Genomic DNA, 23463 nt, shown 5'->3' with positions numbered 1-23463 from the left:
GCGGCCCGTCGGCGCGGCGCCGCAGCTCGGTGACGTCATCTCGGTGCGCGGCGCCGGAAGCGCGATGGCGGCGGCGGGGCGCGATGGGCCCGAGCCGGCGGCGGCCCGCGGGCCCGGCCGAAAATGGCGATGGAGGCCCGTCCTGCTCCGCAGCGTTGTCGGCAGCGTCCAGGAGGGTGAGTCGGGACCGCCGGTGGGCCTGACGGGGCGCCGAAGGAGGCCCGACTCCCTGGCCCAGCTGCGAGCTGGCCCGACCCGAGCGTCCCGGCTGGGGCCAGCCCTGCCAGGCCTGGCGGGGTTTGGGCTGGCGGAGCCCGCAGCCCCGCCTCGCCCGCGGTGTTCGTGGCCGTGGACTCGGCGCTGGGGGCTGCAGGGATGCTGGGGCGGCCTGTGTGAGCTGGAGCTCCCCGGGCTCGGGATTGCAGCCCCCGGGCCGCGTGGCGATGGTTTTCGGGTTTAGGACTCGCTTTGAGTTTTCTCCATAGAAAAGCGTGCGTTTAAAAAGAAGCATGTTTGACGAGAGGTTCAGATTATTGATAGGCAGTTATGCAGATGTATAAATGAATAGGAAAAAGAGCATGGGCTTCAGCAGCACTTTGCTGAAGTGGCAGCTTTGGAGAAAGAATTAAATGAAAAGTTTGAACTAATTTGACTTCTCTTTCGAAGCTGTTTTGTTAGTGAATATTATGAAAGTCAGTAGATCTTAAGACTAGTGTAATAAAAAATAAGGCCTTAGGAAAAAAGCATCTTTGACTTTGATAAGTTTTCTTTAGTGGTTGGAGCTGAAACTGCCAATGTCTGAGCTTTCCTTTAAACAGAAATGAGTCTATGATGTGGCTGTGGAAAAGCTCTTCCTGGACATGTGTAGACAGAAAGTAGTAGCAATAAATACTATTTAAGTGAAAAGACATAGTGGATCATTAATGGAGACTGATAGGACATTTTAGTGACTTTTCTCTGCGTCACAGCCACTGCACACTTCTGCTGCTGCCAGAGTTATTACCAATGTTTTCTTGAGACTGCCTTTAGGACCTTATTTTAGAATCTATTTTCGTGTTGCTTTAGGATCTGTCAAAAGTAGGAGTGAAGTAAAATGGTAACACATCTTTTCACTGGATTCAAAAAACACTGGCAGTGGTGAGTGGCGTTAAGTAGCAGTGTTTGCAGTGCTCTCCTGGGGGTTTGGGCAGGAGTTTTCCATAAATCTGTGCAAGCTGCAGTAGGGAACAACCAAATCATAGTGGTTCTTTCCTTGAACTTATGGCTGTCCCTGTTGAAATTGCCACACGTAGTGGCTTTTTTCAGTTTGAGAAGAAAACAGATGGAAGGGGTCCTGACAGCAGTTGAGTGGTTTGGTACTGTTTTAGTGCAGGTGTATTTAACTGCCTCCTTCTTGTGCTTTCAGGACGGGGATTTGCCTTTCGGAGGAAGCAAAAGATTGAATGGCAGTACAGGAAATCATTGAAAAAGAGAAGACAAGTGCATTCCCAACAGGATGATCAGTTTACAGATACCTACCCAGAGCACTTGAAACATCTTTACCTTGCAGAGGAAGAAAAGCTTAAGAAGAGGCGCAGAACTCCAGATGATTCGGTGTCAGCAGAAGAAAAGCTTAATAAAGCAGCAGAGTAAGTTTTCAAAGCATGTCTTTAAAAACAGCAGTTCTTTTCATCACTAAAGAAATATTTTAGGTCTTAACAGTTCACATGGACTTTAGTGGGGTGATTTGCTTTACTATAAATGCTGTTGTATAATATTACTTAAATATTTTTCCTGCTTGCTAGAAAAATAAATGGCAGTGTAATGGTTTTGTACTTGAGACAGTGAGGTGTCACTGCACAGTACTGCCACCAGATGGAGATGAGAATAAAGGAAAAAATTTTCCTTGTTTTTCCATAAGACAGTGGTATTTCTAAATGAATATTCTCATCTCTCTGCAGTTGCTTCCATGTGTTGGAACTAGAAAGAGAGAATGCAGCTCTAAACTAGTATGTTCACGTTTTCTAGCTCTGAGGAGCTTGAATGATGGGGAAAACTCTTTTAGGCAGTCTTTAAGCTTAAGGAAACATCATCCATGTGAAGATACAGCAGATAAGGTGTATGCATTACTAAAGTTGTGTGCACTCTGGTCTTTGGTACGTTTGGCATTGAAGATGTTTAGTTTGTTACGGTTTTTTGCTGACTGCTCATGTATGACCTGGCATGGTGTTGGTATCATGTAAGAGTGCTGCAAACAATCCATTCAGTGTAGAAGGATGAGGGTTCTGAAACCTTTATTTGTAGCTGACTTCACTGACAAAAGCACTGGAAGACTGCTGTGATTCTGCAGTGGCTGTGTATCTATGGTTGTGTCTGCTTGGTGATACTCAGTGCCTCAAGAATGTGTACTTTTTCCTCCAGGTCAGCCAGGACTCGAGAGAAGTTTAAAAATAAAACATCCAATCAGAAGGCAAAAGAAGAATATGAGAAAATAAAGGCTGAGCATTCTAGAAAGAAAGAGGTAAATCTTAAACAGAGTTCTCTCTTAGTTTTAAACAAAATCTAGATTAATACCATTTCCCCCTCTCAGTCTTCCATCTGAACCCAGGGAAGGCCATAGGACGTATTGGAAATCACTCTTTGAGTCTTTTTAACTTGACAGTGGTATTCAGGCACACAGGCATTCAAAAGATCATTCTCGTTGTTCTTAGTATTTTTGTCTTGCAGTTGCCCATAGCAGGATTTTATTATGTCAGTTGGTACATGAAGAAAAGCTTAGAGCTTGATCTGCATTCCCCAGTGGATTATATTAGACCTCTTAAATTTTGTAGAAGGGGAAGTAATAGCAATACCATCATCTTGTGATGAAAAATTAAATACCCATCCTGTTTCTTATGGCATTATCATAATGCAGTCTTCATTTTACTTTTTTATGTACTTTGACCAATAATGAAACAATTAAATTTAATAGTATCCACAGTCAAAATTTTTAGTCATTCCCTTCATTTGAGTTTAATTGGAATTATTTTATTGGAATTATTACAGGACATATTGTAATATCATCATTGTCCACCAGCTCACTTGAATTATTAATTTGAGAGGTCCTTATTTAACTAGTTTTTTTCTCTCCCAGGACAGTTGTATTGTAAAATGGCTCACAGTGTAGCATTGTAGAAGATGTGTAGCTTCCTGGTGGCATACTAAATTTCAGTAGCTACTCTACAAATATTAAATGTATAGCTGTATAAACCATACGATTTCTTCAGTTCAGCTATATTTAGTTTTACACAAACTGATCTGTGATTCTGGTGAGTTACATGGTTATTCAGCTGATGGCTGCTTTTTCACATATTAGCTACAGATTGTGTCAAAAGAAGGTAATGTTATAACCAGCTTATGTAGAGAAGGTGGGAACAAGCAGAACCCCAGCAAGACTGCAGGGAGTTCTCTTTGAGCAGCACATAGGAGTTGCCCGAGTGCAGATGTTGGCATTTTTAGTTTTGTTAAAGATAATTAGGCAAAGCAGGAGCTAAGTGCCCCAATAACAGTAATCATTTAGGTGGAATACGTAGGTGGAGCATGATGAAAAAGTATGTATTTCATTGTCATGTGTTTTAGCAAACGCTGGATTTGCTGTTATTTGTCTTGGGAAGAGAGATAAGCCTGAAGACACAATTTTGGCCTCCTCAAAGGCCTTTTTTGGCCTAAAAAAAGCTAGTATTTAGTAAAGATCAGAAAAAATATGAATGTAAGTAGCAACTGTCTAAGTAAGATGAATGTTCTTGCTTTGAAGTAAGTGTTTGGTTGGTAGCTTAACTGGATGTTGTGTACAAGAATATGCTGAACAACAGAAAAATTATTAGATACAAAGTGAATTACAGGTAAGTTAGAACTGATGCTGCTCTGTTTTTTTTAAAAAGAGGGAGTAAATTGTTTCAGTCATTATGGTAAAATAAGTCAAGGATTCTGAATGGAGAGAGGTTATCTCTGCCTGTTTTTGCATATGCGTGTTTATTTGATTGTTTGGGGTTTTTTCCCTGAGGCTTCTTAGAGTTCTGTTTAGAAGTCTTTCCTTGAATTATATCCTGTAAATTTTGTATCTGAAAGCAATTCTTGCTAGTATTTGTGCATCACTGAAGCCATCTATGCTGTAGAAAATAAAAATATGATCCATATATTATCATTTGTTCAGGCATTCTGCAGAAATGCTTGCTTATGTAATCAGCATGGCACTGCATTTCAAAGAATAAACTTTATGAGAAGAAATTATCCAAATGAACTGAAGCAGTCTTTCAGTCTGATTTGTGATGTCTTGCATATTTTGGTAGGATGTGATATAAGTGAAGTAAGCATGGTTGTCTGGCTTGTGGATGTTTGCCCGAGTTACTGAGTAAAATTACAATACTGGAGAAGGGGGTGTGAGATGTGGGATAAAATCTGGATGTAACATTGTGGTGATTATCTATATAGTTTTATATATATCTATATATAGTTAGTGCTCCATTAATAGTTTGGTTTCATGTGTGCTCTGTGGAAGGTTTTACAGGTAAAAATTTGATTAAGGTTTGTGGTTTCATCCCATCTCTCTTAGAAGTAAAGACAGAATCTGTGTTGCTTTAAACAGAACAGGTCACTTGTAGTTTGGTCTGGATTAATTCCCCCTAGGTAATGCTGTTCTAGTATCACAAACCTGCCCAATGCATGGTCCAGATACATCCCATGTCCTGTCAGCCTGTCCCGTGCAGAGGTGTCCAGTATCCTAGCACATCTGGATTGGCAAGATAGTCACATGGGACCTGCTGCATCACCTTTTTCTTTCTTGCACTCAAGAGGAGAAAGTGGGGAATTTTTTGCCAGTTTGTCATTTAAGCAGGGGAGTCAAGGAGCACACTTCACAGAAAGGAAGTAGTATACATTGCAGCAGCAAGCCTTATTGTAGGATGTTCTGCTGAAGAAAGCTTGGTTCTTCTCTTGAAGCTTGAGGCTGTATAATTTGTTCTGATTGCAGTATGTGCTGAAAGAACATCCTGATTCAGCTTTAGAGAAATGGTGTTTCTATTGGCAGTACAATACCTAATTGCCAGTACCTATACAAAAATGAACTTTATTGCTTATAAATAGCTTCACAGTCACAGAGGGTTTTTTAATTGTTTCATAATCTTACATATGTATTTAATTTCAGGAAGCAGAAAAAAGAAAACAACAAAGAGAAGAAGCTCAACGTTTGTACAAGAAAAAGAAAATGGAAGCTTTTAAAATACTCAGTAAGAAGACAAAGAAAGGACAGCCAAATCTAAATTTACAAGTAGAATTTCTTCTTCAGAAAATACAGCAAAATACATAACCCCTGCATATATTTAAGTTAGCTGTGGACATTTTATTAAATTGCATTTAATAAATACTGTCTTTTTGCTTCCATATTACTTTTGTTATTTCATTTATTATCTCGTCAGTCTAGTAATGACATATTCATCCTGAAAATATGTACTCTATGCTGAGAGTGAAAGGGATTTGGTACCTTGAAAATAAATGGTCTGTATTTCTAAACTTAAATTTTATTATCTGTGTGACATCTTGAATTCAAAATTATTGCCTGTAGCACCATCTGACCGTTGTCTCCATCTCTCTGGGAGCCTCTCAGGAGCCCCGGCCAGCCCCAGATCGGCAGACAGCGGAGGGTAGGGGGCAGCCCCGAAGCAGCCGACAGCGGGGGGACACTCTCTGGTGCCCCGAGGGTACTGAGGGCAGCTAGGCTAGTCACCTTTGCAGCAGAAGAGACACTGGAGACATCGGTAGAGGGTAAAAGTCCAACTCTCAGCAGGGGGCCAGTCCAAAGTTTATTCGGAGCTCCCCATGGAGCCCCACAACTCAGTGTTGTGCCTTGCACAGAGTAAAGCAAAGGGAGTCTCAAGGTTACATTTAAAAGGGGGGGGAGGAAACCGAAGGTAGATACATTTGCTGACCAATAAAGGCCCTCCAGGGATGCAGCCTTAGGGATGGACATTTGGGATAGCGTATAGAATAATACTTGGGGGCTAACCCCTGGACTAATCACTCAATGACTTTGACCGAAAGTTCTGGATAGAGGGGATGGGATGCTGAATGACTGCCAGAGAGCCAGGGCGGGGATTTGGGGATGATCTCAACACAGGAAAATGGTTACGCGGGTAGGGGGAGGGGGTACAAAAAGCGGTACACCATTTGGGGAAATAGGGATACAAAACCAAAACTACTACAAAGTATTACAAAGTATAAAAGCACACTGCAACAGACCATGAATGTAATACTTCCTGCAGCTGTGACTACTAAAATGGCACTCACTTGAGAGGATTAAAATGATGTATGTGACATGTTTGATAATCTCAAGAACTGCCAGTTTTAGGAGTTTGTTTTGTATGCTCTCGGATAGGTTGGGCATATGAAAACAAAGTACATACACTATACTTGGATGGCTATTATTTCTTGTACTCCACAAAGAATAAAATTTGCCAGAGGTTCAAAAGTGGTTTGGATGTAAAGATCTTGGTAAAATAAGTGTTGTCCCATCCATAAAGCTGCTTTGTAACTTGTAACATGTGAATTGCTCTACCTTTTGTATATAGCTTTGTCATCAATTTGTTTTCTTCAATGTAGCTTTTCATTAATAGCAGTTTGGATCAATATTTTCAGTCTGGATTTATGTATTTTCCCAAAAAGAGAGGTTATGCCTACAATTAATATCTTGCCATCAACCCAGTTGAGAAAACACATTTGTCAGTTGAGAAACTATAGTGAGAAACTATAGTTGAGGATTCCACTTTGTGGATATAATTTGCACACCCATTTCTTCACACCTGTAAATACTGGTCTGATTTTCAGGCAGTGAATTAATTTTTTTTTCATTTTAAAATGGTGTCTTGTTTTCCAGGTGGTAGTGATTACTGTTGTCAATGTTATTTTAAAACCAATCTTATATATATAGATATCATTTTGTGGTAATTTCAGTTGCTGAATGTTGAAGTGTATGAGCTGCTGCTTCTCGATCCATACAGTAATCTGCTCTGAAGGCAGTGGAGGTAGGCTGATAAATTGCCTTTGCACTAGGAGCAATAAATCATGCCAAAACTTACAAACGTTTTGTATTTAACAAATATTTTCTTTGGGAGTGCAGAAAGAGTACAAAAAGCAGTTACAACATACACAGGAGCACCTTCCACTTCTGCATCACACTTCGTATTAGAGCAAGGTATCCAGTTTTTACTGCATGAGTGGGGGCAGGGCAGCTCTTCCAGCCCATGCCCCCACTTGCTGTATCTGTTCAGAAGAAGCACTCCTAGGAATGGATGCACCTTCAATCAGTGGGGCTTAAGCACATTCTTGATGTTAATCACATAAAGTAGGAGAGAAAAAGGAAAAATAAAAAGCTACCTCATTGTTCCTCTGATGTCTTACCTTGTTTGGTTTTTTTCCTTAAGTTGCAGCCTAAGCTTTACTCATTTCTGGCAAAGTAGTTTTCTTTTTTCCTTTTTGTTTTTTAACAAGAAGAACCAGAAGAGGATCTGGGGACCTCGCAGTTTGACCTCGATGCCAGGGAAGGGCATGGAGCAGATCACCCTGACTGCCATCACGCATCAGGTGCAGAACAGCCAGTAGACAAGGCCCAGCCAGCATGGCAGTATGAGAAGCAGGTGCTGCTTGACCAGCCTAATCTCACTCTGTTAACATGATGTGCTTAGTGGGTGAGAAAAAAGTGTGGATGTTAAGTACCTCAACTTTAGCAAGACCTTTGACACTCTTTCAGGAGAGACCTTATCCCTCTCTGAGACTGCCTGACAGGAGGCTGTAGCCAGATGGAGGTTGGCCTCTTTTCCCAGGTAACAAGTGTCAGCACAAGAGGAAATCATGTCTTAAGTTGCACCACGCAGGTTTAGACTGGATATTAGGGGACATTTCTACACCAAAATAAATTTTTCACGAAAGTTTTAAATTCCAAGTAAATCTTGAATATTGTTCATACCTTCAGCATTCACAACTGAAGAAAGCCTAAGGATTGTGATTAGAAGATGGACCTACATTTAATTCTCAGTATAAAATGCAAATGAATAGTGCTTGCCAAATTCCTTGATTCTGAAAGGTACAGGTATTCTACAAAAGTAATATATAGTCATAACTTTGGCACTAAGACAATTTTTCAATGTTTTAAACTTCCTGAAGATTCTTGGGTTGTATTGTAAACTGTTTTAAAATAGGTAATTACCTTCCTTGGATTTGGATTCACAAACCAAAAACATTGATATGGTGAAGTTTGGATATTTACTATTTAAGGAATAGCTTGTAACTGAAAACCAAGAATAGGGAAAAACAAATCAGAAGTGAGCTTAACCTGAAACTGTAATGTGTAGATAAGACTCTTTCCGTTTCCCTAGAATGTCATTTGGCAAATGTGAAATTAAGCTTTCTCAGACCTCTAGCAGCTGTAAAAAATCTACAACATTATGAAACAAACAAAAAAACAAACAAACAAAAAAAAACCACCAAAAAAAAACCAAAAAAAAAAAAACCAAACCAAAAAAACCAATACACTCCCCCCTCCAAAAAGCAGGAATAGCTTGAAGCATCTTTGTCAGTTTGTATTAGGTATCTTTCAAAACAGTGCAGTCGCCTAGAAAATTATGAACTTGATATAGAAATGATTCTTTGACCTGTGGTATAAGAAATGTAAGAACAGCAGATTAGTGTATGACTTCTTTGCAGTTTGAATTATTATCTAATGTGTTTGGGCTATTATTCCTACTCCACCAAAATCTAATTTGTACTGAAGGCTGCAGATTTTCTTATCTGTTAACAGCTGCAGATTAATTATAGGCTGAAAAGCTTTTCATTATCCTTTAATTTCATTGTCTTTTAGTTTCAGTTCTATGGTAGTATTAGTAAATTGTAAACAGATCTTTGCAGAAAGCAGCAGAGCTATTGTATGGGAAAGACGTTTATTCTGGAGTGGTTTTGCTATTAGAAATAAGGAAGATGTTGTCATTAAAGTGGTGAGGGATCATAAAAGTGTAGTTTTTATTTCTCAGTCTGGAATGAAGGAAGGGATTTTGTTCTTCCTGACTTGGCATAAAGGCATTTCCCTAAACTGTGTTTTCTTCTTTGATATATTAAATGTGCACTTCCTCGTAAGTTTATGTTTTTTAAGGTATAATGACACACTAGAGTTTAGTTGGAGCCTGAGAGAAAAGAAAGGAATGGAAAGAAAAGACAGTTGGAGAACTGGTAACGACTGTGTATTAGTGTAAACAATATTCAGTTTATATGAAGCACAGTTTTACAAAACCAGTGCATATATCTGAAATACCCTATGTAATTTAACAGAGAAGTTGACATCTACAGAACTCATTTTGTTATAAGCTTTTTAGGATATATATCCAGGATAGTTCTTCCAGTTTAAAGCAGGGGTGCCATTGCAAGTCAATAAATAATCTCAATTGGAAAGAAAAAAAAGTAGAAAATACTTTTCCTTAGTTTACATATGAAAAAGAACTACCAACTATTTATAATCACAAGCCAGTGTTGTAATCTGCTTCTCATTTATTTCAAAAATTTAAACTAATTTCAGATTTTTAGATTAAAAAAACCCACTCTGAAATTTAATTTTTTGTCCGGTGACAGCTGGATTTGGATGCTTCCCAATTACTGTTTCTATAACAATGGCAAACATATGAGGGAAGCAATATTAAAACATTTTATTTAATCTTGTATTTGTGGTTATCTAGCTGCAGAAGGTAATATCGAATGCCTGTCTACATTGCAGCTGAGCCACTCTACAGAAAAGATGGAAAGAAATAATTCTCACCACCAATGTTGCTGCTGGTACTGTGTATGTGTGTGCACTTTTTAGTGTCTCTTTTTGTTCTTGGTTAAGAAAAGCCCACTGGGTGGAGGCATGGAGCTAAATTTCATCAGGAGACAGCAATTTGTAGATTAAAAAAATTTAAAAAAGGAAGGGACATTAAGAACAAAATGCAGCAGCCCTGTTTAATGAAGTCTTTAAGACTTGCTAGCTATTTGAAGTTGTCCACAACTTCCTTAAAACCTCCTGATTATAATTTAGAATTATGTCTGCATTAGAGAATCACTGGAAAACTTTCTTGAATTGATCAGATGTATCCCTTTTTATTTTTTGTTGTTCTCTTAAAATTTTGGCCATATCCTGTCAGTTATACAAACAATATTGTTACAGTTCCATATGTATTTATCCTTCCTGAACTACTTCGAAGTGTTATGTTTGCCCAATTATCCAATCACAAATAAAAGGCCAAACAAAATTAAATGTAACAATAATTTTAATGAAATTTAAATGAAATAGTTTAAAATATATAAAATTGAATACATTCAATAAATGGGCAGTATAATTTGGTTATAATAAAATATAGTCTGGTTCGGGTAATGACGTATAAGCAAAATTACCCCTGGGTACGGAGTGCGAGGGCCTTGGGACCCCTGCGACCTCACGTACAAGCTTGCTAAGCTTAAAATTCCCCCCTTTATACTGTCTATTATCAGCATCTCCTCCTATTTTCGATTCATCACTCCGGTGTCTCCACCTTCATCTTTATCTTCACTGCGCATGCGCCACCATCGTTTAGGGGGTCGCACCACTCTTTGGGGGTCGTCCAGATGAAGGCCGCTCCTCTTCCTCAGGTGTCCTTTATTTCACTTTTGGGTTACACATGCGCACCAAGCTAATATCATATATGCCAAAACCAAAATTATATAAGCTAATATAATAAATCTTGTAAATTAACATATTTCTGATTTCTACCCAAGTTTTCCTTCTTTCAGTTAATTTTAGCAAACTTTATCTGACTCCTTTTCCTGCCTCGAACATCTGCAGAAGATAATGGGGGGGGTGGACCCTTCCCCTCTGCTTTCCTAGCTTTTTACCTTTTTAACCATTTTGTTATCTCCAAATATTGATTACTATATCCATATTGATTACTGTTTCAATTTTATCAGCACGAATCACACTTATTTATCACAGAAGGAACCTGGAAGTCTTGCAGTATAGAATCTGCTTCAGTAATTTTTTGACTCTTCTGAGAGCTAGTTGCCAGTTTATCAACATTTTTCTCTTAAGAGGGGCACGAAAGCTGAGCAAGGCTAGCTGTTCTACAAGCCATTGTGCATTGCACAACACCTTGTTTTCTACCACATTATACTCCTATCCAGTGCTAAGTAAGAGTCTTTGCCACAATCCTTCATTTCCCACTTGCTGCCCCAGTAATAGTATCAGCAAAAAACCCTTCTTGCAGCAGAAACTAATCACAATTCCACAGCTTCCCTGGGCTCAGCTTTCTCCTGCAGGTGTGGCTGAGCATTGTGGTGGCCCCAGTGTCACAGGCAGCTCAAATACTTTTTGCCACGTGAGCCCTTGCTTTAGGGGACCAATCCAAAATGCCACAGGGGATGTGCCTGCAGTGATTCTGCTCGAGGAGTTGCTTCAGCAGGGTCAGTGACGTTGCAGACGGAACTGGGAGTAAAGGGCCAAAAGCTGATTATTGACATCCATTACATATGTACAGGGATTGTTAATGGAGCACTGTGAGGTGCTGGGATTTGGTAATCTCTGCCTAATCTGCTTTTCTGGGCCTTGGACAGTTTCAGCCCAGGACCTCTCTCTGTCAGCTGTAGTGGTGGTGACATCTGTCATTGACTGTTCTTCTGTTGATGTCTCTCAAAGCAACTTTGTATAAAGTCTTGTCTGCAGAACTATGTGGGAAGAAAAAACAAAGTGAAATGAGATCTAGTTAGAGTTTTGACAAATATCCACATAGTCAGTTCTAGTTTGTGGAGGCACAAATACCACAAGGTCAGGCTTTGTAATTTTTTCTATAGATGCCTATTCTGTGCTCCTTGTTCCTGGGAAATGCTTGTAGAGAGTCTCCAGAGGAATTGCAATTACTAAGTGGAGTCTTGGCAAATATTGACCCATCTGTGAGACAAGTCAGTGCCCCAAGGTCAACCCATGTGACTGCTGTGCTGCTGCAATGCTGCTATACTCCCTTTTGGGCTGGTTCCCTTGGCCATCTTCAGCCAGGCATGAAGACAGCCTGAAGGCAGGATAGATGCACCTTTAAAGTAAAACAGCAAAAATTTATTATTTAACATAAAAGGGATAGCTAGGAATGAGCTGTTAGTCTAAACAAAAGTGTGCCCACCACCTCTGGTGTGAAAAACCTTGGCAGACAGTCTGGGATTATTCACAAGGAGGAAAGGTTGGACTCCAACATATATCCTCACCGCTTCAGTGAGGATATATGTCTGACACCAGCAGCATCAACACTGACAGCACTGCCACTTGGACCCAACGCTTCACAACTCGTCCCAAACTAAAGAGACCTTCCAACTAATCTCCCTGTTTTCTCATCAGGCCTTTTCATATTTTCATCTTGGTATTTTCTCTCTTGTATCTTTGAGCTACTATAGGTACTGTATCAATAATACCACCCCTCGATGAGACTTTTGTTTCTTCTGTCACTTTACAGACCTTCTCACAGCATTTTTGTGGCAGCCTGAGCCCAGGTTACTCTACTGTGTCGCATGAGACCTGAGTCTTGGATGACCAGTCCACTGGGGGAGAGTGAGGGCAGCCTTCAGGTGGGGTTACAGTATGAAGGTTTCAGCTCATGCACTGACCCAAGGACAGATGGGCAGGAGTTCCTTCCTCTGAAGAACTGAATTGCAGCATTGCTGGTTCTGTTGCTTTTCACAACACAGTGTAAAGTACAAAACCACTTGATCATGGAAGCAGTGTTTTCCTCCCGGTCAGGATGCCCTCAAGTTCAGGAGTGTGTGGTGCCAGGTCCTTCTAACCCAGGTCCAGGACTCCCATTTGTCCTTGCCCCTATTTGCCTGTTCCTCTGGCCTGCCTAGTTCTGAATCCAAGTCCTGCCTCTGCCATTAAGCATGGTAGTTGGTACCCCCAGTTTTGTGCCCAGGTCGCTCATAAATATGTCAGACAAGACAGGACATACCCTTGTATTACTGCACTTGTCACTGGCTCCAAGTAGCAACCCATAACCCTCTGAGTACAGTCATCCAGTAAGCTCTTAGCCATCTTGTAACCTGGTAAATAATATTTTTTTAAAATGGTAAATACGCAATTTGTATCACATTTTCCTTTATCCCCCAAGTAGCAAGTATAAATATTTCTTGAAAATTTAGGCCATTTATGATTTTTAATCAGTTTTTGCCGAACTTGAGTTAATAGGATTCCTTCTGTCCTAAATAGAGCTTAAATTAGTTTTATTTTCCTTACTGTCAGCTGTAGAGTTCCTTTGTTATCCTTTAATTTCCTCTATTGATTTTCTACAATTTCTTATTGATATTCATTTCACTGTCCTTTTTTTCTGCTCTGTTGAACAGAAAAAAGGTTTTTTATTAATCTGTGCAACCCTGTGATGTATGTATGTAATAAAAATGAAAATGTAGAAGTACTAATTTATGTGCATAAATTCAGCTCATTTAGTATTATTCAAAAAATGAGCATCATGAAGAGGCAGAGATACTCCATACAAAAATAGCAATAGCTGTTATATTTGTAATGCCTAACAATCCTGAAATACAAGAATATTTTCACAAGTATTTTATCCTGTTTTCTAAAATAATCTGTATGATCTTGTATGTATAGCTTCTAAGGGGAAAAAAGAAGCCTTTCCACTGAAGATTTTAAAAGATTTTACAGTGTTATCAGCCGTACCAAGATTATTCCAAAAGTCTTATATAATTATTTTGAAAATAACTTCATTCACATTAGTAATATTTGGTCATATCCTTCACCCTGACAGATGATGAGTTATTTCACAGAATTATAAATTTTTATAGCTCAGTTCCAGTGACCATGTCTCAATTATATTTCAGTTATAGTTGTTATTTACAAATTACATAATGGGGAATAATACTTGAAAAAACTAGTGACCCTAGCATACAATTCAATTCAGGCATCTCTTTATTCTAGGAAATAATACAATGTTATTACACTATAAGGTTGTAAAATACCTAGACAGCTTCTTCATGACTTTGGATACTTTTATCTTGTAGATTTGTGAGGAACTAAGCAAATAAAAAAATTTACAGGAGAAAGTACCCTTGTGCATTTATGCAGATTTTATCCTGACATTCTCCTTAGACTAAATGTGTAATATATACAAGTTGTGGCAACTTACAAATTTGATTTTTCTTTCAAGTTTTATTGGTAAATGGATGTTTTCCAAGTGAAATAATCACCGAGAGCTTGTTTACATAATATGATTGACAAACACACTCAGTACAATTACTCACATACTGTGAAAAAATTCCTGGGGAAAAGCATAACTGAAGGGATTACTTTGTTTGCTGGAGCTCTAGCAGAATTCTAACAACAAGAGTGCATGTACAACAGGGGATGTTTTATGTAATGATAAGTGTTTTTTAAATGTTAGGTTTTGTTCCAGATGGCTTTTGGAAACATAGTCCTGATAGACCATTGAATTTGAATTCTACAGATTGAGATTTCTTTGATGCCTGCTCAGGAGAAGTGTGCTGGGTAATAATTATGGTTGGAATCTGTAGGCTAGAGCCATACCTGAGGCAGTAAAGCAGCAATTCATGCAGAGCTGGAGTGAAGCAGGGTGAGAAGGGCACTTCCAGCCAGCCAGTCTGTCACGTGAAGCTTCAAGGGTCATGTCAGTCAGAGCAGGGGACAGGTGGCTGACATCTCAGCTCCTTTCTGTAAATCACTCCCTGCTAAACATCTGCTAATATTAAGGTGTGACTATAACAGGAATGATGCTGGCTGGGCACCACTCTCTCCTGTGTGGTGCAGAGAATCCTTTTCTCTTTGAGCAGCATCCAGCAGAACCAGTGCACAATTGGGCATCAGGAGTGAGTGGGGCAGATAAGTGACTGAGCTGCTTTACATAATTTATTCATCACTGTTTATCCAGTGCTTTATGGAAATACAATTCTGCCCGCACATTATGCCCATTTTCTTCCACTTATGGTGCAATAGGATCTGATACAATGTATTTACATTCTGATTCTTCCATCAAAGTCTTAAATAGGAAGATGATTGATAAGTAGTAGGTAGTAATGATTTTTTTATTCTTCATTCTGTACCTTCCTAAAAAGAATATGAATATTTTAGTATTATCTGTAACATTATCTCTTCCACAGTCTTCAACACCTCTGTAGTTTTGGTCTGCAGAGTGAGACTAATAAAAACACTGGTTTTGTGTGTCCATGCCCACACTCATCTATGTGTATGTACATACATGTGTGTATGTGCTTAAAATGTCAAGATTTTACAGACTCAGCATTGCTGCATACTTTCCACTGTCTGATTTTTACCCTGGATCCATAAACCAGTTTATTTTAAGAGTGATCAGTTCCAGGGAAATAATCACATTCTTTACACAAAGGCATAAAATAGGTATCAAGAAACCATGGTACAGCTAGAGCCATACTTCAAAAGTACATGATATCCGGCTTTGCCCATCTATTTTGAAGGCTGTTGTTATTTTTCTTGCAGTACTTGATGCTAGTAATATCTAGATACTTTTTGTCTACACTGGTTATAGTATTTCAGTATCTGAAAATTGGAGTAAGATTTCTTCATTTGGATTTGTCAGACCCTGCAACTGTTCTGCTGGAAGTCAAGAAAACTGATGTTAAAGTCTGAAGTGCTACTTTTTTATACTCCCCATCATATTAGGATCTTTCCTTACCCTGTCTCAGAGCAAAAGTAACTGTCAAATGAAGTCTAGCCCCTGGGGAAGAGAAAATGAATAATTTTGTGAGATGTTTCTGGTAGCTCTCTGGAGTGAATAGAGTATACATTCCAAGACACTTCCTTGATTATGCTTCTTGTTTTAGGGTTTTATTGTCTTCCAAAGTTAAAAAGAATGAACATGAACATTTTCCCACCACTTTTCTTATTAATAGCCCCTTGCCATGGAGCTTGACAACAATATTTTCTCCAGAGAGCCTTAAAGCAAAGCACCTCTTCTAGATTGGACAGCTTTCTTTTTGGTTCCTCAAGTCAGCAAAGCTTGCTTTCTTGGCCTCTGTCTTTTTTCAATGTGGAAAAAAATGAATAAAGCAAACACATTTGAAGCTGATCTCTATTACAGTTTTAGCTTTGCCATTTACTGCTTTGCAGCCGGGGCTCTAAAATAACCCAAAAACAACAAACCAACCAAAAACAAATAAAAAACCAAAACACAGAAAACTCCCAGCTCCCTGGATCCAATCTCCACTGCTAGATCTTCTGCCGGAGTTCCTCCTTGCAGTTGCATGAATAAAAAGAAGAGTGTGTAAGGCAAATCTCAGTTGGATGAGGCCATTACTTAAAGCAGAGAGATCTCAAAGAAAGTAAAAGTCATACTGGGTAGCAATGCCCTGCAGAGTCAGCATCTTGTTTATCACACTGTATGTTAATATAACATAGCAACTATATCTCCCAGAAAATAAAGTAGCAACAAATAATTCCATTTTTTAAAAACTCATTAAATCTATTTTAATAAGAAAACATTAGATATTTAAAAAATTTGATTCATTAAAAGAGAATCAAATTTCTGTCATAAAACCATAGAAGAAATAGCTGTAACAGTACTAGTAAAATTATCCAGGTACTTTAATATTTAAAAAGGAGGCATGCATTTAACTGTGATGATTAGTCATAAATGAAGCAGCTTGTATTATCTTCATTCTTTAATTGATTCTTGAAGTAAAATATTGCTCTTTTGAAGGCAGTCAGATTTTTGCCTTGTGTTTTCAACCCCTGTTTCTTTTGTTAACCTTTTTTGCTCCCATTCTGGTCTTTCATTTCTTGAAATGATGGAGTTCAAAGATCTGATTGCAACACTTAGATCTTGGGGACCATAGCCCTTTATTTGATGTGTCAGTAATTTTTAAGCTGTAAAAGCAAGCTTGCTAGACCTTCAGATGAACATGTTTTATTTCTTTTTGCTAGCGTATGAAGAAGGTAACACAAACAGTGCCTCAAGACCTGGCTGTCTCTGTAATAGGGGACACACAGATTTTTATGAACTCAAAGAAAATGCAGTTAATTAATGGTGAACTGCTGATTTCACACTACACCCTGCTTTTAAAATAGCTACAGCTAGAGACTTCTGCTTGAAAATACCATGTAACAATTCACAGTGAGTATTTCATCCTGTAACAAGCATAAGTCACCTTCCCTCTGGTGTCAAGAAACAAATGCATCACCTTAGATGTGCACCCAGGGTCATGTCTTTGAAAGGCAAAACTGTTTTGTGATTTGACAATGGCTCAGGAAAACATTCTGTAGAACCTGCAACTTTCATGAATCACAGAGAGGCCATTTCAGGGCATTTCAGAAACTCCTAGTTTTGATGCCCACAGTTCACTTTAAAGGCACATGAATGAAACTTTCTGTATCCTTTACAAAAGAAAAGGAACAATCTTAACAGAAATCATATAATTCAAGATTTTCTTTGTGTATCCCAAACAACATTTTCTTGAGAGAAAGCCAAACTGTCATTTCAAAGCAGTGTTAACAAATGTGTAGTCTAAATAAACATGTGTTTCTTCATTCAACCACTAGGTCAATAAAACATTTACAAAACTGAGTTCTAAAAACAAACTGCACACTTCTACAAAGGAAGCTCAGTCCTTCTGTAGTTACTGATTTTACTAATTAATGTATTTAAATTCAACAGTGGATTTCATGCTAGTGTAAAATGAAGTGTAAGTACAGTCAAAAATTATATGTCTAGGTTATTTATACCCTGTAATGTAACCCGTTTTTACTGCCCACAATCCTGCTACAGCCTACAGTTGCATTATGCTGGAGTGTGAGGTGTGTGTCACTGTGTCCAGTTGTGGACTGTAAGAAATTTTCCAATGATGGCATTGAACACTTTGGAAAGGAATCCCAAAACAGGCAAACAGAACAGAAGTTTTTCTTCCTGACAGATCCCTTTTAAATTGGCCTTTGCTTAATGTAGTGATTCTATAGAAGCAGAACTGGCATCCTTTACCACATCAGAAAATAAGTTGGGAAGTTAGGGGTTGCTTACAAGCAAATATTACAATTTTGGGACTTTGTTTTTTTGGTGAAGGGTAAGAGTTAGTTCCCTCATGCATTCCTTTGCCACTGCTTTACTTATGACCCTTCTGCCATTTGCATGCAACATTTCACTTCAATAAATTTTTGGAGATTTTTTTTGTTTATTTTGTTGGTTTGGTTCTGGTGGTTTGGTTGTTGTTGAAAGACTTTGCTGTACCACTGTAAGATACTTGAGATATTTTCTCTGTGGCTTTTGAATTCTTTTATTCTGTTGTCTAGTTAAAACTTCCAGATTCCAAGAACCTTGTATAGTATCAGGAGAGTCAAGTTGTGGATGAATACAGATTTGAATACAGACCTGAAATTCTATGCAGCTAATCTGGTTTGATGCTAAGCTAGAAAATGCAGGTAACATTGCAAGCAACATGTTTACTGCTTAACAACGTCTGGCTTTCAGCATTTCTAAAGCTGTCAGAATAAACCTGACTTCATGCCATAAAACACTGCTCAGTGATGATATGCTGAGACTGTGAAGAAAATTACAATTTCGTACAAGATCTGATTCCATCAGGACCACTGTTAGTGTGACCTTTTAAAACCCATGGAAGAATTTGGAACCAAATTCTGAAACTGGATATTCATATATTATGGTATTGTATTTTAAATTGGGAAATAGCAAGAAATGCTTCTTCTTAAAGGATTTTCTACTTACATTTCGTGATTCCAATGTTCATGTTGGTTTATATTTCCTCTTTCCTTGCCTGCATGAGGAACATTTAGAGAACTAGTGAAAAATATGCATACCATATTCTTCCCTACACCAGCACCCTTTCTAAAAGGATATTTTTCTAGCGATAGAGCCAGGTCATTGGTAAAGAAACCTTTTTATGCTGCCTGTACATTTACAAGAAGACTGCTCTGTGCCTTCTTCAGCAAATTGCTTTTCCATGGGTAGATTTCTGAAATGTAAAAAAGACTTGTTTATTTATAAAAATAAACAAGTCTTTAAAAAACTAGTAGCAGAATTTGGGATCTTGCTTAGTTACATTTTCAGTAGGTATTTCCTAACACAATGAGAGTTCATGCATGGCTAAGATCAACAATACTTTCATCTACTTACTGGGGAACTGCAGAGTTCTGGATGTGTGAAAAAAAAAGGAAAACAATCTCCTCCTCACCTTACAAGTGTTTTTTTCCTTAGTGAGAGTTCAAATTATGTCAAATTTTGACTCAGAAAACCAAGAGAGTTATATTGTTATATTGGTAACATAAGTCAGTGAGTTGGGAGTGGAGGTAGAACTAATATAAATCTCAGCAAGTGCTCTTCACAAGATATACCAGGTACCCAAAGAGAGGCTTCACTTCAATTACTTTTTCCTTCAGATTTCATCCACTGAATTATGAATTTCATACAAGAGAGTTTACAAAAAAAAAAAAAAAAAAAAAAAGTCTCTCCTCTCCAGAGAAAACAGCAAACTGTCTCAAATAATGAGCTGCTGGATTTGTGGAATTGCCTCCTTTGTTGTCATGGAAACCAAAGTTATGAAAAATTGAATGAAAAAAGCGGATGATGCCTCCTGTAATTTTTCTGTAACTCCTGGAGTTGTTAATGTTCCTTAACACAGGTAATTATTTGTAAATACTTTGAAACAAATGATGGAACAATATGGACATTTATTGAAGAATATCTGAATGTTTATGGGCATAGCTGCAGCATGCTAATGCTTGTTAATAGCCTGTGGATGAATATTAAAATGTCAGAATCCCAGTAAAGTTAGACTAACTTTGCCAGTAAAAGCAGTAGGAACAGAATTTGATCCAAGTGACCAGGAATTATTGTTCAACATTCTTGGGAATTTTCACCTTTGGGAATGAATGCCTTTCTAAAGGTTAATGACAGGTATTCTAGGACTAGAATATGCTTCAACAGTTATTCCCACAAGGTTAGTAGTGCACAAGAATCTTTAAAAAAACCCACAACAAAAATAAAAAAAAACCCAAAAAACAAAAAACCAAAATACACTGTCTCCTACAACATTAATTACCTGAACAAAATCAAGCAAGTATTTTGTTGAAAAGAACTATCTTGTGGGATCAGTCCTGTAAAAGCCTCTGGGTCAATATAAAACCAGTTTATATTTATGGTCTCCATTATATTTATTATTGGCTTCTGAGAAAAATCCTGAGCCCTCAAGGTTCATTAACATGGGCATGTTACTTCAGTAATCAACTAGATCAACCCCTATCAATAAGCTTATATTTTATATCATCAGGGAAGCAGCCAAATCAGAGCCACTTTGCACCTGAAATGATAAGCATCAACTCAAATCCTAACTCTGGTTTATCTTATCTTATTGATTTTGCAAGTAATTATTGTGTTTTATTGCTGTCAGTGCAAACAAATACTGAATGTCCCCAATCTGCTTCCCCTAAATCATGCCTTTTAAAGTCTCCTCGTTTAATGACATTGCTTTTCCACAACCATATCCTGCATTTTTGTGGGTAAGTAAGAGTTTAACATGCAAGTTTTCTGTTTGTCTTCTCTATTAAGCATTCTGTCTTTGTAAAAATGGATAAAAACCAGAAAATGGGATTTCAAAACCCTGTAAGGGCACACATTCCAGAAAACAAATAAAATTAATCTTACAGGGTTCTTTTTACAGCTGTTTTTGTAACATAGTGTCTTTGAGGTTATATCTTCAGTGATACAGGATGAAAATTCCAAGACACTTGTAGCAAACAATGACGTTTTTCAAGACATATAATTTTGTTTCAGTGAAAGGAAACAAAAATGCCCTCCAGTCTTGCATATGAATGTGATTTTTTTCATTATAAAAGCAAGGAAACAAGGTTTTGTTTTACCTTACGAAGAATGAAGACTGAGAAGTGCTATCTTAATTTACATCCTTTCAGACTGTTTATGAAGGTAGCAAATTTTAAAAGATATTCTTTTACTTTAGGCAATCTTTGTATCCACAAACTGAAATGTGTTTGATGTATGACCAGTTATAGATCTTTTTTACAGGATAGTAATACCGCTAATATTGATAATTTAATAACCAAAAGTTGGATGGCATGGAAATCTTGTATTTTTTAGAGATAAAAGGACCAAAGTGGTTTTTAAATACTAACAGGTTTGCAATTTCATGCACAACATTAAAATATAATCCCCACAAGTCTAGGCTGATTCTACTCTCCTGTGTTTCTTCTTTCATTGACATAACTCTTTCCACTATTCTGGAATGAAATGAAATTAAACATATATACATAAATATATTTTGTCAATCTCAGCATATCTCAGATATGACAAGGAAGCAAAATTTATTTTTTACTAATTTTTTACTTATTTTTTTATTTTAAGGTTTTACAAGAAAAGTTCTCCACCACTGTATGTTTCCAGGAGAACTTGTCACAGAATTTGTATATCTATCTTATATATATCTATTATATTTTTCAATACCTGTGATTCTGAGTAATAACTAATTAATATTTTGAATTCAAGGTTGTTTTTCTTTTCTAAAATGTATGCTCCTACCCCAGTACTAGTATGAGACATGAAGGAATAAATAATTAATTCCTGTGGACTGCTGGTGCCATTCTGAAAATTGGAGAGGATTAACCTCATCCAATTTTGAGCTTCTTAAGTTTAGGCACCTTGTTTAAGTTAATTGTTTAGGAATCATCTATATCCCATAAAGAAAATCAGTAGTACTAGAGATGGAGTCATCCTGCTTTTAGACAGATGTCTGAGGCAGGAGAGACAATGTGGCCACAGTCCGATGAGAAGCATTAAGAACATGATGCCTAAATTTCTATTAGTAAAATGAAGGACAGTAAAATTCATTTTGTGATGAAGTGCTCATCAGCATAGTTTTTCAACACCAGGAAATGAAGATTCTTGACAATCTCTTTGTGTGCTTACCTCAGCACTAGCATCAGTGCTTTACTGAGCTCTGCAGCTCCTGTCTGCTGGTGCTGCTCCCAGCTCCACCTTTGTGGTGCCTGGTGGGGCCACGCCTGCCTCTGCCTGGTGCCAAGACAGAAACTCACTGCCTCAGAGGAGCAACTTGCTGCATAGAGGGGTGGGCTAAAAAAATTCATCTTCTCAGCAGATAATCGTAGCCCCAAAGAGGGAAGGAGAAATTGTGGAAAGGCCAAGAGAAAACTTGAAGGACAAAAAGACTGAAGGGAAGTAAAGAAACAGGAAAAGGATAGGTGTAGCAGAAGGAACAAAATGTGAGACTTATTTGTGTACGCGTAAAACCAAGGTGATATATAAAGAACCATAAAGGAAGGGGCTGTTGAACAAATGAAGAAGCATAATTCAGATTTTATGATGGACTTGAGTTGTCTTTGAACAGCCTGGCTCATGAATAGTTAAACTGAGTCTCTTGAATAACCTATAGTGTGACATTTGTTTCCATAAATTATTTACTGAATACCTACAAATAACAAACTCATTTGTTGTAACTGGCTTTCAAGCAAAAAAAAGGTGATTTTTTCAATACATTATTCAAACAGCTGGAGTTCAGATATGTTTTTATGTATGCCAGCCACAAATACTCTTGAGGTGTTATTAGATGGCAAGTGTGATAAACTGGGCATTTCCTTTGCATCAAATGCTATTGATTGTGAGCTCAGAGAGCCATTGTCTGCTGGAAACGTGGAGTATTTGAGCTTCTGCCAGTTTCTTGTTGCTGAGCATCGGCATTTGTCCCTTCCAGTTTCTTGCGTGTCTATAGCTTGTACATATAGATTAAATGGGATGTGGAACAAACACTACCTTAACTATTTAGCAACCTTATGAAATATCTCCTCCATTTAAAAAGACTTGCCAAGCAGTAAATTTTCCTGGTTTTCCTATGCAGTTTGGGTAGGAAGGAGGACACAGCTGCCAGGGAACAGCCAGAGCAGGTGCAGGGAATGGGGATCCCAGGGGATCCAGTGCCGGACGGGCAGGGCTCTGAGGCAGGGCTCAGACCCCCAGGACCAGACAGTAGTGTTGGCTAACATCTCTAGTCAGACTCACATGTTCCCACTGCTGCGTCTGGGTTATTTTATAATACTTAAATTCTGGAAAAAAAAACCTAAAGACCTTTTACTACATTTTGTGCCATGTCTGCATTTTTTTTTTCATTCCATTATAACTTTGCAAACAAAAAAGAAGAGTATTCATTAGCAAAGAGCATGTTCTCCAAAGCTTGGACTGTCAGCAGCATCTCACCATCATAGAAAATGGGAGCATCTTTGTGAGATCCAAAGATAGGTAAAAGTGGGATTCACATAACGGTGCTAAAGATTACTTCGACCTTTTCATCAGTCACTTTGAAATGTCAGATATTTTCAACTGACTCCACAAAGCACTTTTAGCTCCATTAAGCACCTGTTTTCTATCTGATATTTTAAATTTTAAT

General features: G+C 38.1%; 1 protein-coding gene across 1 annotated transcript; it reads left to right on the top strand.

Moving 5' to 3' along the window:
* The first annotated feature begins 22 nt into the window (after positions 1-22).
* CCDC59 (coiled-coil domain containing 59) lies at positions 23-5399 on the top strand. Its single transcript, XM_041409831.1, has 4 exons — positions 23-176; positions 1406-1628; positions 2401-2500; positions 5162-5399. Exons 1-4 carry the CDS (start codon positions 65-67, stop codon positions 5321-5323), a joined length of 597 nt encoding a protein of 198 aa, XP_041265765.1. The 5' UTR covers positions 23-64; the 3' UTR covers positions 5324-5399.
* Positions 5400-23463: the final 18064 nt, after the last annotated feature.

The sequence above is a fragment of the Onychostruthus taczanowskii genome, unplaced genomic scaffold (genome assembly GCF_017590055.1).
Source record: "Onychostruthus taczanowskii isolate IOZ18803 unplaced genomic scaffold, ASM1759005v1 scaffold31, whole genome shotgun sequence".
Taxonomy (NCBI): domain Eukaryota; kingdom Metazoa; phylum Chordata; class Aves; order Passeriformes; family Passeridae; genus Onychostruthus; species Onychostruthus taczanowskii.
The sequence above is the reverse complement of the archived record's forward strand: the minus strand, read 5'-3'. Positions and strand labels throughout refer to the sequence as shown.